At 51.9% G+C, this 14521-nt stretch overlaps 1 protein-coding gene across 3 annotated transcripts; it reads right to left on the bottom strand.

Annotated features, from left to right (window-relative positions):
• Positions 1-7721: 7721 nt before the first annotated feature.
• LOC132383965 (uncharacterized) lies at positions 7722-14017 on the bottom strand. 3 transcript variants are annotated; one of them, XR_009508812.1, is made up of 2 exons: positions 10346-14017; positions 7722-9397 (listed from the first exon to the last, which is right to left on the bottom strand). XR_009508812.1 is itself a non-coding variant. In XM_059955186.1 (2 exons), the coding sequence occupies exons 1-2, from the start codon at positions 13318-13320 to the stop codon at positions 12253-12255; spliced, it is 996 nt and encodes a 331-aa protein (XP_059811169.1). In that variant the 5' UTR covers positions 13321-14017; the 3' UTR covers positions 7722-12252. The 3 variants fall into 3 exon arrangements, 1 of the variants encoding a protein (XP_059811169.1); XR_009508813.1 differs by having other exon boundaries at positions 7722-10538; positions 11475-14017; XM_059955186.1 differs by having other exon boundaries at positions 7722-13167; positions 13240-14017.
• Between the last annotated feature and the right edge of the window lie 504 nt (positions 14018-14521).

The following is a 14521-nucleotide window of genomic DNA, read 5'->3' as shown; positions in this document are numbered from 1 at the left end:
TTGGGGGTTGTTACAGAGTGGGGTTGTTCTGGTGGGGGTGTTATAGAGTGGGGGTGTTCAGTTGGGGGGTGTTACAGAGTGTGGGTGTTCAGGTGGGTTGTGTTACAGAGTGGGTGTGTTCAGGTGGGGGATGTTACAGAGTGGGGGTGTTCAGGTGGGTTGTGTTACGGAGTGGGTGTGTTCAGGTGGGGTGTGTTACGGAGTGGGGGTGTTCAGGTGGGGGGGTGTTATAGAGTGGGTGTGTTCAGGTGGGGGGTGTTATAGAGTGGGTGTGTTCAGGTGGGATGTGTTATCGAGGGGGTGTTCAGGTGGGGGGTGTTATAGAGTGGGGGTGTTCAGGTGGGAGGTGTTATAGAGTGGAGGTGTTCAGGTGGGAGGTGTTATAGAGTGGGGGTGTTATAGAGTGGGGATGTTCAGGTGGGGGGTGTTATAGAGTGGGGGTGTTCAGATGGGTTGTGTTATAGAGTGGGTGTGTTCAGGTGGGGAGGGTGTTATAGAGTGGGGGTGTTCAAGTGGGATGTGTTATCGAGTGGGGGTGTTCAGGTGGGAGGTGCTATAGAGTGGGTGTGTTCAGGCGGGGGGTGTTATCGAGTGGGGGTGTTCAGGTGGGGATTGTTATAGAGTGGGGGTGTTGAGGTGGAGGGTGTTATAGAGTGGGGGTGTTCAGGTGGGGGTTGTTTTAGAGTGGGGGTGTTGAGGTGGAGGGTGTTATAGAGTGGGTGTGTTGAGATGGAGGGTGTTATAGAGTGGGGGTGTTCAGATGAGTTGTGTTACAGAGTGGGGGTGTTCAGGTGGGGGATGTTACAGAGTGGGGGTGTTGCTGTGGAGGGTGTTGTAGAGTGGGGGTGTTCGGGTGGAGGGTGTTACAGAGTGTGTGTGTTCAGGTTGGGGGTGTTACAGAGTGGGGGTGTTCAGGTGGGGGGTGTTATAAAGTGGTTGTATTCAGGTGGAGGGTGTTACAGAGGTGGAGGTGTTCAGGCGGGGGGTGTTACAGAGTGGGGGTGTTCAGGCGGGGGATGTTACAGAGTGGGGGTGTTCAGGTGGAGGGTGTTACAGAGTGTGTGTTCAGGTGGGTGGTGTTATAGAGTGGGGGTGTTGAGGTGGAGGGTGTTATAGAGTGGGTGTGTTGAGGTGGAGGGTGTTATGGAGTGTGGATGTTCAGGGAGGGTGTTATAGAGTGGGGGTGTTCAGATGGGTTGTGTTATAGAGTGGGGGTGTTCAGGTGGGGAGGTTGTTATAAAGTGGGGGTGTTCAGGTGGGGGTGTTATAGAGTGGGGGTGTTCAGGTGGAGGGTGTTATAGAGTGGGGATGTTCAGATGGGTTGTGTTATAGAGTGGGGGTGTTCAGGTGGGGGGTGTTATAGAGTGGGGGTGTTCAGGTTGGGGGTGTTATAAAGTGGGGGTGTTCAGATGGGTTGTGTTATAGAGTGGGGGTGTTCAGGTGGGGGGTGTTATAGAGTGGGTGTGTTCAGGTGGAGGGTGTTATAGAATGGGGGTGTTCAGATGGGGGGTATTATAGAGTGGGTGTGTTCAGGTGGAGGATGTTACAGAGTGGAGGTGTTCAGGGGGAGGGTGTTATAGAGTGGGTGTGTTCAGGTGGGAGGTGTTATAGAGTGGAGGTGTTCAGGTGGGGGGTATTATAGAGTGTGGGTGTTCATGTGGGTTGTGTTATAGAGTGGGGGTGTTCAAATGGGGGTGTTATAAAGTGGGGGTGTTCAGGTGGGGGTTGTTACAGAGTGGAGTTGTTCTGGTGGGGGTGTTATAGAGTGGGGGTGTTAAGGTGGGGTGTGTTACAGAGTGGGTGTGTTCAGGTGGGGGATGTTACAGAGTGGGGTTGTTCAGGTGGGTTGTGTTATAGAGTGGGTGTGTTCAAGTGGGGGGGGTGTTATAGAGTAGGGGTGTTCAGGTGGAGAGGGTGTTATAGAGTGGGGGTGTTCAGGTGGGTTGTGTTATAGAGTGGGTGTGTTCAGGTGGGGGGGTGTTATAGAGTAGGGGTGTTCAGGTGGAGAGGGTGTTATAGAGTGGGTGTGTTCAGATCGGGTGTGTTATAGAGTGGGGGTGTTCAAATGGGGGTGTTATAGAGTGGGGGTGTTCAGGTGGGTTGTGTTATTGAGTGGGGGTGTTCAGTTGGGGGTTGTTACAGAGTGGGGTTGTTCTGGTGGGGGTGTTATAGAGTGGGGGTGTTCAGGTTGGGGGTGTTATAGAGTGGGGGTGTTCAGGTGGGTTGTGTTATTGAGTGGGGGTGTTCAGTTGGGGGTTGTTACAGAGTGGGGTTGTTCTGGTGGGGGTGTTACAGAGTTGGTGTGTTCAGGTGGGGGATGTTACAGAGTGGGGGTGTTCAGGTGGGTTGTGTTACGGAGTGGGTGTGTTCAGGTGGGGTGTGTTACGGAGTGGGGGTGTTCAGGTGGGGGGGTGTTATAGAGTGGGTGTGTTCAGGTGGGATGTGTTATCGAGGGGGTGTTCAGGTGGGGGGTGTTATAGAGTGGGGGTGTTCAGGTGGGAGGTGTTATAGAGTGGAGGTGTTCAGGTGGGAGGTGTTATAGAGTGGGGGTGTTATAGAGTGGGGATGTTCAGGTGGGGGGTGTTATAGAGTGGGGGTGTTCAGATGGGTTGTGTTATAGAGTGGGTGTGTTCAGGTGGGGAGGGTGTTATAGAGTGGGGGTGTTCAAGTGGGATGTGTTATCGAGTGGGGGTGTTCAGGTGGGAGGTGCTATAGAGTGGGTGTGTTCAGGCGGGGGGTGTTATCGAGTGGGGGTGTTCAGGTGGGGATTGTTATAGAGTGGGGGTGTTGAGGTGGAGGGTGTTATAGAGTGGGGGTGTTCAGGTGGGGGTTGTTTTAGAGTGGGGGTGTTGAGGTGGAGGGTGTTATAGAGTGGGTGTGTTGAGATGGAGGGTGTTATAGAGTGGAGGTGTTCAGATGGGTTGTGTTATAGAGTGGGGGTGTTGAGGTGGAGGGTGTTATAGAGTGGGGGTGTTCAGATGGGTTGTGTTACAGAGTGGGGGTGTTCAGGTGGGGGATGTTACAGAGTGGGGGTGTTGATGTGGAGGGTGTTATAGAGTGGGGGTGTTCGGGTGGAGGGTGTTACAGAGTGTGTGTGTTCAGGTTGGGGGTGTTACAGAGTGGGGGTGTTCAGTGGGGGGTGTTATAAAGTGGTTGTGTTCAGGTGGAGGGTGTTACAGAGGTGGAGGTGTTCAGGCGGGGGGTGTTACAGAGTGGGGGTGTTCAGGCGGGGGTTGTTACAGAGTGGGGGTGTTCAGGTGGAGGGTGTTACAGAGGTGGAGGTGTTCAGGCGTTGGGTGTTACAGAGTGGGGGTGTTCAGGCGGGGGATGTTACAGAGTGGGGGTGTTCAGGTGGAGGGTGTTACAGAGTGTGTGTTCAGGTGGGTGGTGTTATAGAGTGGGGGTGTTGAGGTGGAGGGTGTTATAGAGTGGGTGTGTTGAGGTGGAGGGTGTTATGGAGTGGGGATGTTCAGGGAGGGTGTTATAGAGTGGGGGTGTTCAGATGGGTTGTGTTATAGAGTGGGTGTGTTCAGGTGGGGAGGTTGTTATAAAGTGGGGGTGTTCAGGTGGGGGTGTTATAGAGTGGGGGTGTTCAGGTGGAGGGTGTTATAGAGTGGGGATGTTCAGATGGGTTGTGTTATAGAGTGGGGGTGTTCAGGTGGGGGGTGTTATAGAGTGGGGGTGTTCAGGTGGGGGTGTTATAGAGTGGGTGTGTTCAGGTGGAGGGTGTTACAGAGCGGGTGTGTTCAGGGGGAGGGTGTTATAGAATGGGGGTGTTCAGATGGGGGGTATTATAGAGTGGGTGTGTTCAGGTGGAGGATGTTACAGAGTGGAGGTGTTCAGGGGGAGGGTGTTATAGAGTGGGTGTGTTCAGGTGGGAGGTGTTATAGAGTGGGTGTGTTCAGGTGGGAGGTGTTATAGAGTGGAGGTGTTCAGGTGGGGGGTATTATAGAGTCTGGGTGTTCATGTGGGTTGTGTTATAGAGTGGGGGTGTTCAAATGGGGGTGTTATAAAGTGGGGGTGTTCAGGTGGGGGGTGTTACAGAGTGGAGTTGTTCTGGTGGGGGTGTTATAGAGTGGGGGTGTTAAGGTGGGGTGTGTTACAGAGTGGGTGTGTTCAGGTGGGGGATGTTACAGAGTGGGGTTGTTCAGGTGGGTTGTGTTATAGAGTGGGTGTGTTCAAGTGGGGGGGGTGTTATAGAGTAGGGGTGTTCAGGTGGAGAGGGTGTTATAGAGTGGGGGTGTTCAGGTGGGGGGTGTTACAGAGTGGGGGTGTTCAGATGGGTTGTGTTACAGAGTGGGTGTGTTCAGGTGGGGGGTGTTATAGAGTAGGGGTGTTCAGGTGGAGAGGGTGTTATAGAGTGGGTGTGTTCAGATGGGGTGTGTTATAGAGTAGGGGTGTTCAGGTGGAGAGGGTGTTATAGAGTGGGGGTGTTCAGGTGGGGGGTGTTACAGAGTGGGGGTGTTCAGATGGGTTGTGTTACAGAGTGGGTGTGTTCAGGTGGGGGGTGTTATAGAGTAGGGGTGTTCAGGTGGAGAGGGTGTTATAGAGTGGGTGTGTTCAGATGGGGTGTGTTATAGAGTAGGGGTGTTCAAATGGGGGTGTTATAGAGTGGGGGTGTTCAGGTGGGTTGTGTTATTGAGTAGGGGTGTTCAGTTGGGGGTTGTTACAGAGTGGGGTTGTTCTGGTGGGGGTGTTATAGAGTGGGGGTGTTCGGGTGGAGGGTGTTACAGAGTGTGTGTGTTCAGGTTGGGGGTGTTACAGAGTGGGGGTGTTCAGGTGGGGTGTGTTATAAAGTGGTTGTGTTCAGGTGGAGGGTGTTACAGAGGTGGAGGTGTTCAGGCGGGGGGTGTTACAGAGTGGGGGTGTTCAGGCGGGGGATGTTATAGAGTGGGGGTGTTCAGGTGGGGGGTGTTACAGAGTGTGTGTTCAGGTGGGTGGTGTTATAGAGTGGGGGTGTTGAGGTGGAGGGTGTTATAGAGTGGGTGTGTTGAGGTGGAGGGTGTTATGGAGTGGGGATGTTCAGGGAGGGTGTTATAGAGTGGGGGTGTTCAGATGTGTTGTGTTATAGAGTGGGGGTGTTCAGGTGGGGAGGTTGTTATAAAGTGGGGGTGTTCAGGTGGGGGTGTTATAGAGTTGGGGTGTTCAGGTGGAGGGTGTTATAGAGTGGGGATGTTCAGATGGGTTGTGTTATAGAGTGGGGGTGTTCAGGTGGGGGGTGTTATAGAGTGGGGGTGTTCAGGTTGGGGGTGTTATAGAGTGGGGGTGTTCAGATGGGTTGTGTTATAGAGTGGGGGTGTTCAGGTGGGGGGTGTTATAGAGTGGGTGTGTTCAGGTGGAGGGTGTTACAGAGCGGGTGTGTTCAGGGGGAGGGTGTTATAGAGTGGGGGTGTTCAGATGGGGGGTATTATAGAGTGGGTGTGTTCAGGTTGAGGATGTTACAGAGTGGAGGTGTTCAGGGGGAGGGTGTTATAGAGTGGGTGTGTTCAGGTGGGAGGTGTTATAGAGTGGAGGTGTTCAGGTGGGGGGTATTATAGAGTGTGGGTGTTCATGTGGGTTGTGTTATAGAGTGGGGGTGTTCAAATGGGGGTGTTATAAAGTGGGGGTGTTCAGGTGGGGGGTGTTACAGAGTGGAGTTGTTCTGGTGGGGGTGTTATAGAGTGGGGGTGTTAAGGTGGGGTGTGTTACAGAGTGGGTGTGTTCAGGTGGGGGATGTTACAGAGTGGGGTTGTTCAGGTGGGTTGTGTTATAGAGTGGGTGTGTTCAAGTGGGGGGGGTGTTATAGAGTAGGGGTGTTCAGGTGGAGAGGGTGTTATAGAGTGGGGGTGTTCAGGTGGGGGGTGTTCAGATGGGTTGTGTTACAGAGTGGGTGTGTTCAGGTGGGGGGTGTTATAGAGTAGGGGTGTTCAGGTGGAGAGGGTGTTATAGAGTGGGTGTGTTCAGATGGGGTGTGTTATAGAGTAGGGGTGTTCAGGTGGAGAGGGTGTTATAGACTGGGGGTGTTCAGGTGGGGGGTGTTACAGAGTGGGGGTGTTCAGATGGGTTGTGTTACAGAGTGGGTGTGTTCAGGTGGGGGGTGTTATAGAGTAGGGGTGTTCAGGTGGAGAGGGTGTTATAGAGTGGGTGTGTTCAGATGGGGTGTGTTATAGAGTAGGGGTGTTCAGGTGGAGAGGGTGTTATAGAGTGGGTGTATTCAGGTGGGGGGTGTTATGGAGTGGAGGTGTTCAGATGGGTTGCGTTATAGAGTGGGTGTGTTCAGGTGGGGGGGTGTTATAGAGTAGGGGTGTTCAGGTGGAGAGGGTGTTATAGAGTGGGTGTGTTCAGATCGGGTGTGTTATAGAGTGGGGGTGTTCAAATGGGGGTGTTATAGAGTGGGGGTGTTCAGGTGGGTTGTGTTATTGAGTGGGGGTGTTCAGTTGGGGGTTGTTACAGAGTGGGGTTGTTCTGGTGGGGGTGTTATAGAGTGGGGGTGTTCAGTTGGGGGGTGTTACAGAGTGTGGGTGTTCAGGTGGGTTGTGTTACAGAGTGGGTGTGTTCAGGTGGGGGATGTTACAGAGTGGGGGTGTTCAGGTGGGTTGTGTTACGGAGTGGGTGTGTTCAGGTGGGGTGTGTTACGGAGTGGGGGTGTTCAGGTGGGGGGGTGTTATAGAGTGGGTGTGTTCAGGTGGGGGGTGTTATAGAGTGGGTGTGTTCAGGTGGGATGTGTTATCGAGGGGGTGTTCAGGTGGGGGGTGTTATAGAGTGGGGGTGTTCAGGTGGGAGGTGTTATAGAGTGGAGATGTTCAGGTGGGAGGTGTTATAGAGTGGGGGTGTTATAGAGTGGGGATGTTCAGGTGGGGGGTGTTATAGAGTGGGGGTGTTCAGATGGGTTGTGTTATAGAGTGGGTGTGTTCAGGTGGGGAGGGTGTTATAGAGTGGGGGTGTTCAAGTGGGATGTGTTATCGAGTGGGGGTGTTCAGGTGGGAGGTGCTATAGAGTGGGTGTGTTCAGGCAGGGGGTGTTATCGAGTGGGGGTGTTCAGGTGGGGATTGTTATAGAGTGGGGGTGTTGAGGTGGAGGGTGTTATAGAGAGGGGGTGTTCAGGTGGGGGTTGTTTTAGAGTGGGGGTGTTGAGGTGGAGGGTGTTATAGAGCGGGTGTGTTGAGATGGAGGGTGTTATAGAGTGGAGGTGTTCAGATGGGTTGTGTTATAGAGTGGGGGTGTTGAGGTGGAGGGTGTTATAGAGTGGGGGTGTTCAGATGGGTTGTGTTACAGAGTGGGGGTGTTCAGGTGGGGGATGTTACAGAGTGGGGGTGTTGATGTGGAGGGTGTTATAGAGTGGGGGTGTTCGGGTGGAGGGTGTTACAGAGTGTGTGTGTTCAGGTTGGGGGTGTTACAGAGTGGGGGTGTTCAGGTGGGGGGTGTTATAAAGTGGTTGTGTTCAGGTGGAGGGTGTTACAGAGGTGGAGGTGTTCAGGCGGGGGGTGTTACAGAGTGGGGGTGTTCAGGCGGGGGTTGTTACAGAGTGGGGGTGTTCAGGTGGAGGGTGTTACAGAGTGGGTGTGTTGAGGTGGAGTGTGTTATAGAGTGGGGATGTTCAGGGAGGGTGTTATAGAGTGGGGGTGTTGAGGTGGAGGGTGTTATAGAGTGGGTGTGTTGAGGTGGAGGGTGTTATAGAGTGGGGATGTTCAGGGAGGGTGTTATAGAGTATGGGTTTTCAGGTGGGGGGGTGTTATAGAGTGGGGGTGTTCAGGAACAGCTTCTTCCCCTCTGCCATCCGATTTCTGAACAGACATTGAACACTGCCACACTATTTATTGAAATTTATTTCAATATATATATATCTACCCTTACTCTAATTTCTCGTTTTTATTATTGTTCTGCTGCCGGAAAGACAACAGATTTCACAACATATTAAATCTGACTGATACAGAGATGGACTTTCCCTTGCAAGTAATTTGCTCAGCTCCGAGTATGTTGCCGTCTGTTACTGTTTGTTAGACGACCTGAATGAACGGTATACGGCACTATTTTCCTCCCCCACTCCCCATCAGTTTCTTTCCTGTCCACTTGAAGGGTTTCGGCCGAAAACACCAACCGTGCATTCCCCTCCACCGTCATTGCCGGACCTTTAGAGCACCCCCGGGCAGCCGGCATGTTGCCCTAGATTCCGGCATCCGCGGGCTCGCGTGTCCCTGTTCCGGAAAAGGGGAAAGGGACAGGCCCGACTTTCTTGGTCCAGGCCCCTTGTTGTTTGTGGTCCTGATTGAATCTTTTCCACCCGGGAGCCTGTCAGGAGCAACACACACACACACATAACGCTGGAGGAACTCAGCAGGTCGGGCAGCGTCTGTGGAGAGGGATAAACAGCTGACATTCGGGGCCGAGACCCTTCGTCAGGACAGGAAAGGGGGCTGAAGCAACAGGTTTGTGAGGGGCTGTTCGAGTAGCCCAGTGTGGTGTGCAGACACTGTGCTCCAGTGGCGGAGAGAGGGAGCGTTCGGGGGGTGGGGTGGGGTGTTGGTTGGGTAGTCGATCGGGCCGAGTCAGAATCAGATTTAATATCGCCGGCATGTGCAGTGAAATTTGTTGTAGTGGTTCATTCGAACAGAAAATAAAAACTGTAAATCATCCTTAGAAATATTTTAAAAGATTAAATTAAATTAAAATATTAAAATTAAATTAAAATAAAAAATAAATTAAAATTAAAGTAAAATAGGACAAAATAATGGGGAAAAAAGCAGTGAGGTAGTGTTCATGGGTTCAATGTCCATTCAGGAATCGGATGGCAGAGGGGAAGAAGCTGTTCCTGAATCGCTGAGTGTGTGTCTTCAGGCTCCTGTACCCCCTCCCTGATGGCGGAGGGGAAGAAGCTGTTCCTGAATCGCTGAGTGTGTGTCTTCAGGCTCCTGTAACTCCTCCCTGATGGCAGAGGGGAAGAAGCTGTTCCTGAATCGTTCAGTGTGTGTCTTCAGGCTCCTGTACCCCCTCCCTGATGGCAGAGGGGAAGAAGCTGTTGCTGAATCGTTGAGTGTGTGTCTTCAGGCTCCTGTACCCCCTCCCTGATGGCAGAGGGGAAGAAGCTGTTGCTGAATCGTTGAGTGTGTGTCTTCAGGCTCCTGTACCTCCTCCCTGATGGTAACAGTGAGAAGAGGGCATGTCCTGGGTGACGGGGGTCCTTAACGATGTTTTGAAGATGGCGTTGGAGGTGAGGCCCACGAGGGAATTGGCTGAGTTCACAAGTTCCTGCACTTTTCTTGAGTGGTCAGCGATGCGACCCGTGAGAGGGCGCTCCGTGACGGTACACCTGCAGAAGTCCACGAGAGCCTTGGTTGGCCTACCAAGCCCCCTCCAACTCCCAGTGAGATACAGGCGCTGTCGTGCCTTCTTAGGTTGGTTCTTGGCGTAATTCCAGTTTCTGGGGGCAGAACAGGGTTGAGGGGGTCATAATAAATCAGCCGCGATGGAATGGCCTAGCCCCTCTCCTACGCCTTGACCCTAACAACTTGCGTGGCAGCTCTGAGGGATTTATGGGCGTGGGCCCAGAGGATCCCCCGTTCAGCAGTACTGCAAAGAACCCTGCCATTGGCCCTGTAGTTGCTCCCACATCCTACCGGCGTGCGGGGTGGGTGGGTTAATTGCCCTTAGTACGTGGGTGAGGGGTAGGATTGGGTGGAGGTGGCGGGAATGGGAGTAGAACACTATCAGTGTCAACGCCTGATTGTTGGTCAGTACAGAATCTGTGGGCTGAATGGCCTGTTTTTTTTCTCTCCCTCCCACTTTTAAACCCAAAATATTAACTGCTTCACTCTCCCACACGTCCACTGTCCGGCCTGCTGAGTGTTTCCATCAGATACAAGACTAGGATCAGGCAGTTCGGCCCATTAGGTTTTTACTATTCCCATCACTACTCCACCAATGTCTGCAGCTTTTATATCCGTGGGAGTTTGTGTGAAATGTCCGAGACCTGACAGGTTCGCCACAGGGCGGAGGGTCGTCTTTCTCCAGGGAGAACGTGGAAAATTTGTTCTGAACATAAGGGGTCTTTAAAATGGGGCATCACAGAAGCGTGAGCACTTGATAATACCAGCGACCCGGGTTCAATGTCCGCCGCTGCCTGTGAGGAGTTTGTATGCTCTCCCCGTGACCGCGTGGGTTGCCTTCGGGTACTCCGGTTTCCTCCCGCAGTCCAAAGACATACCTGTTGGCCAGTTGATTGGTCACGGTAAATTGCCCCATGATTAGACTAGGATTAAATCGAGGGGGGTCGCTGGGCGGCATGGCTCGAAGAGCCTATTCCACGCTGTAATAAGACAGACTCGGTGATCTTCCCCCCCCACCCTCAGAGAGTAACCACTATTCTTACCTTTACTGCAAATCAGTTTCTACATCAGAAGTGTGGACCGTAACAATGACCAACACAAACTAAATTGTTCCCATCTCTCTTGAGGATGGTGTTTACCCCCAGTGGTCACGGAATACCTCCATGGCTGTATCCCGGGAGGGCCCCCGGTGTTTGTCGCTGCACTCTTCAAGGGGCGGTAAGGGACAGGAACAGGCTGAAAGGACAGAGGATGAAATGTGAAGTTGGGCCCCTCCATTCACCTTCTCGAACCGTTGGATTTGATCAGAAAGTTTCTCTTTTTTCTTTTCCTTTCACTGTCAGTCTGAGCTGCCCAGTTGTGGGGGGTTTAACGTATATAAAAATTATAGAAGTTTCTTTATTTTCTTTCTTTTTATGGATAAGAGGAGAATCAATTGTCTTTTTCTTTATTCTAAGGTATTCGGTTAATACGATCTTGCTCATGTTTATTTTACCTTTTATGTGGAATTGTTATTAATATAGATATAACCATGTAACAATTACAGCATGGAAACAGGCCATCTCGGCCCTTCTAGTCCGTGCCGAACGCTTACTCTCACCTAGTCCTGCCAACCTGCACTCAGCCCATAACCCTCCATTCCTTTCCTGTCCATACACCTATCCAATTTTACCTTAAATGACAATATCGAACCTGCCTCTACCACTTCTGGAAGCTCATTCCACACAGCTACCACTCTCTGAGTAAGGAAGTTCCCCCTCGTGTTATCACTAAACTTTTGCCCATTAACTCCCAACTCATGTCCTCTTGTTTGAATCTCCCCTACTCTCAATGGAAAAAGCCTATCCAGATATTTGAGAAAAATTCTCGTTTTTTTTATTTATATATATATATACACACACACACACACACACAGAGGAAGAAATGTGTTGTAATCTTCCTATTGAAATGGTGTAATCCTGCCCCAAATCTAAATTCACCGTGTTTGTAATCACATTACATTGCAACTGTTGATTACAACAGGAAGACCGTGACTTTACCATGAGTGCCCTCATTACATCAGACGCCCAGTGGATGACGCACATGCCCATATTTGGCAGCGACGACCGGGCCGCAGGGAATCCCTGGGCAGGTGGAACTCGCCCGAACTTTCCCCCAGTTCGTCTGACTCACCGGCAGCCGGACGGGGTGAGGTGGAATGGCTCTCCCAACCCCCCCCAGAGACCGTTGCAAAATCACCCGGGCTCCTTTCATTCCTCAGCGGTGACACACGGAGCCGCCGCCGCCGCCGCCCCTCCCGGGCCTCCCTCCTGCAGAGATCCAGCGGCGGAGAGCAGGCTGTCGAGGGAGCGCCTCTTCCCCGGAAGGGTCCAGAGGGAGCGCCGCTCTGTTGGGTGGGGGGGGGGCGGGACTTCTCTTACCAGCTGTAACGGGATTGGCTGCCGCTTTTGTTGATTTCGCTGGTGATTGGTCGAGGTCACGCGACCTGCTCTAAAAGTGACAAAGTTTGTTTCAAAGTAAATGTTATTATCAGAGTACATCATTTCCCCGCGGGCGTACTTTGTAAACAGGATCAGTGAAAGATCAGCCAGAGTGCTGAAGACAACGAACTGTGCAAATGCAAATATAAATAAATAGCAATAAATAACGAGATAGTGAGATAAAGAGTCCTTAAAGTGAGATCATTGGTTGTGGGAACATCTCAGTAGACGGGCAAGTGTAGTTATTCCCTTTTGTTCAGGAGCCTGATGGTTGAGGGGTGGTAACTGTTCCTGAACCTGGTGGTGCGAGTCCTGAGGCTCCTGTACCTTCTACCTGATGGTTGAGGGGTGGTAACTGTTCCTGAACCTGGTGGTGTGAGTCCTGAGGCTCCTGTATCTTCTACCTGATGATTGAGGGATAGTAACTGTTCCTGAACCTGGTGGTGCGAGTCCTGAGGCTCCTGTACCTTCTACCTGACGGTTGAGGGGTGGTAACTGTTCCTGAACCTGGTGGTGCGAGTCCTGAGGCTCCTGTACCTCCTTTCTGATGGTCGAGGGGTGGTAACTGTTCCTGAACCTGGTGGTGTGAGTCCTGAGGCTCCTGTACCTCCTTCCTGATGGTTGAGGGGTGGTAACTGTCCCTGAACCTGGTGGTGTGAGTCCTGAGGCTCCTGTACCTCCTTCCTGATGGTTGAGGGGTGGTAACTGTTCCTGAACCTGGTGGTGTGAGTCCTGAGGCTCCTGTACCTTCTACCTGATGGTTGAGGGGTGGTAACTGTCCCTGAACCTGGTGGTGCGGGTCCTGAGGCTCCTGTACCTTCTACCTGATGGTTGAGGGGATAGTAACTGTTCCTAAACCTGGTGGTGCGAGTCCTGAGGCTCCTGTACCTTCTACCTGACGGTTGAGGGGTGGTAACTGTTCCTGAACCTGGTGGTGCGAGTCCTGAGGCTCCTGTACCTCCTTTCTGATGGTCGAGGGGTGGTAACTGTTCCTGAACCTGGTGGTGTGAGTCCTGAGGCTCCTGTACCTCCTTCCTGATGGTTGAGGGGTGGTAATTGTTCCTGAACCGGGTGGTGTGAGTCCTGAGGCTCCTGTACCTTCTACCTGACGGTTGAGGGGTGGTAACTGTCCCTGAACCTGGTGGTGTGAGTCCTGAGGCTCCTGTACCTCCTTCCTGATGGTTGAGGGGTGGTAACTGTTCCTGAACCTGTTGGTGTGAGTCCTGAGGCTCCTGTACCTCCTCCCTGATGGTTGAGGGGTGGTAATTGTTCCTGAACCTGTTGGTGCGAGTCCTGAGGCTCCTGTATCTCCTTCCTGATGATTGAGGGATAGTAACTGTTCCTGAACCTGATGGTGCGAGTCCTGAGGCTCCTGTACCTTCTACCTGATGGTTGAGGGGTGGTAACTGTTCCTGAACCTGGTGGTGTGAGAGTCCTGAGGCTCCTGTACCTTCTACCTGATGGCAGCAGTGAGAAGAGAGCACGGCCTGGGTGATGGGATCTCTGATGGACGCTGCTTTCTTCTGACAGAGTTTCATGTAGATGTGGGGAGGGCTTTACCCGTGATTTACTGGGCGGGGTCCACGGCCTTTTAGACAATAGACAATAGGTGCAGAAGTAGACCATTCGGCCCTTCGAGCCTGCACCGCCATTTTGAGATCATGGCTGATCAATTACTATCAATACCCAGTCCCTGCCTTGTCCCCATATCCCTTGATTCCCCTATCCATAAGATACCTATCTAGCTCCTTCTTGAAAGCATCCAGAGAATTGGCCTCCACTACCTTCCGAGGCAGTGCATTCCAGACCCCCACAACTCTCTGGGAAAATAAGTTTTTCCTTAACTCTGTCCTAAATAACCTACCCCTTATTCTCAAACCATGCCCTCTGGTACTGGACTCTCCCAGCATCTGGAACATATTTCCTGCCTCTATCTTGTCCAATCCCTCAATAATCTTATATGTTTCAATCAGATCCCCTCTCAATCTCCTTAATTCCAGCGTGTACAAGCTCAGTCTCTCTAACCTTTCTGCGTAAGACAGTCCAGACATCCCAGGAATTAACCTCGTGCATCTACACCGCACTTCCTCTACAGCCAGGATGTCCTTCCTTAACCCTGGAGACCAAAACTGTACACAATACTCCAGGTATGGTCTCACCAGGGCTCTGTACAAATGCAAGAGGATTTCCTTGCTCTTGCACTCAATTCCCTTTGTAATAAAGGCCAACATTCCATTAGCCTTCTTCACTGCCTGCTGCACTTGCTCATTCACCTTCAGTGACTGATGAACAAGGACTCCGAGATCTCTTTGTATTTCTCCCTTACCCAACTCTACACCATTCAGATAATAATCTGCCTTCCTGTTCTTACTCCCAAAGTGGATAACCTCACCCTTATTCACATTAAACACCATCTGCCAAGTATCTACCCACTCACCCAGCCTATCCAAGTCACCCTGAATTCTCCTAACATCCTCATCACGTCACACTGCCACCCAGCTTAGTATCATCAGCAAATTTGTTGATGTTATTCTCAATGCCTTCATCTAAATCGTAAATGTAAATGGTAAACAGCTGGGGTCCCAATACTGAGCCCTATGGCACCCCACTAGTCACCACCCGCCATTCCGAGAAACACCCATTGACCGCTACCCTTTGCTTTCTATCTGCCAACCAGTTTTCTATCCATGTCAATGCCTTCCCCCTGATGCCCTGAGCTTTGATTTTACCCACCAATCT

Source organism: Hypanus sabinus, chromosome 31 (assembly GCF_030144855.1).
Source record: "Hypanus sabinus isolate sHypSab1 chromosome 31, sHypSab1.hap1, whole genome shotgun sequence".
Taxonomy (NCBI): domain Eukaryota; kingdom Metazoa; phylum Chordata; class Chondrichthyes; order Myliobatiformes; family Dasyatidae; genus Hypanus; species Hypanus sabinus.
Note: the sequence above shows the minus strand (reverse complement) of the source record. Positions and strands in the feature narration are given on the sequence as shown.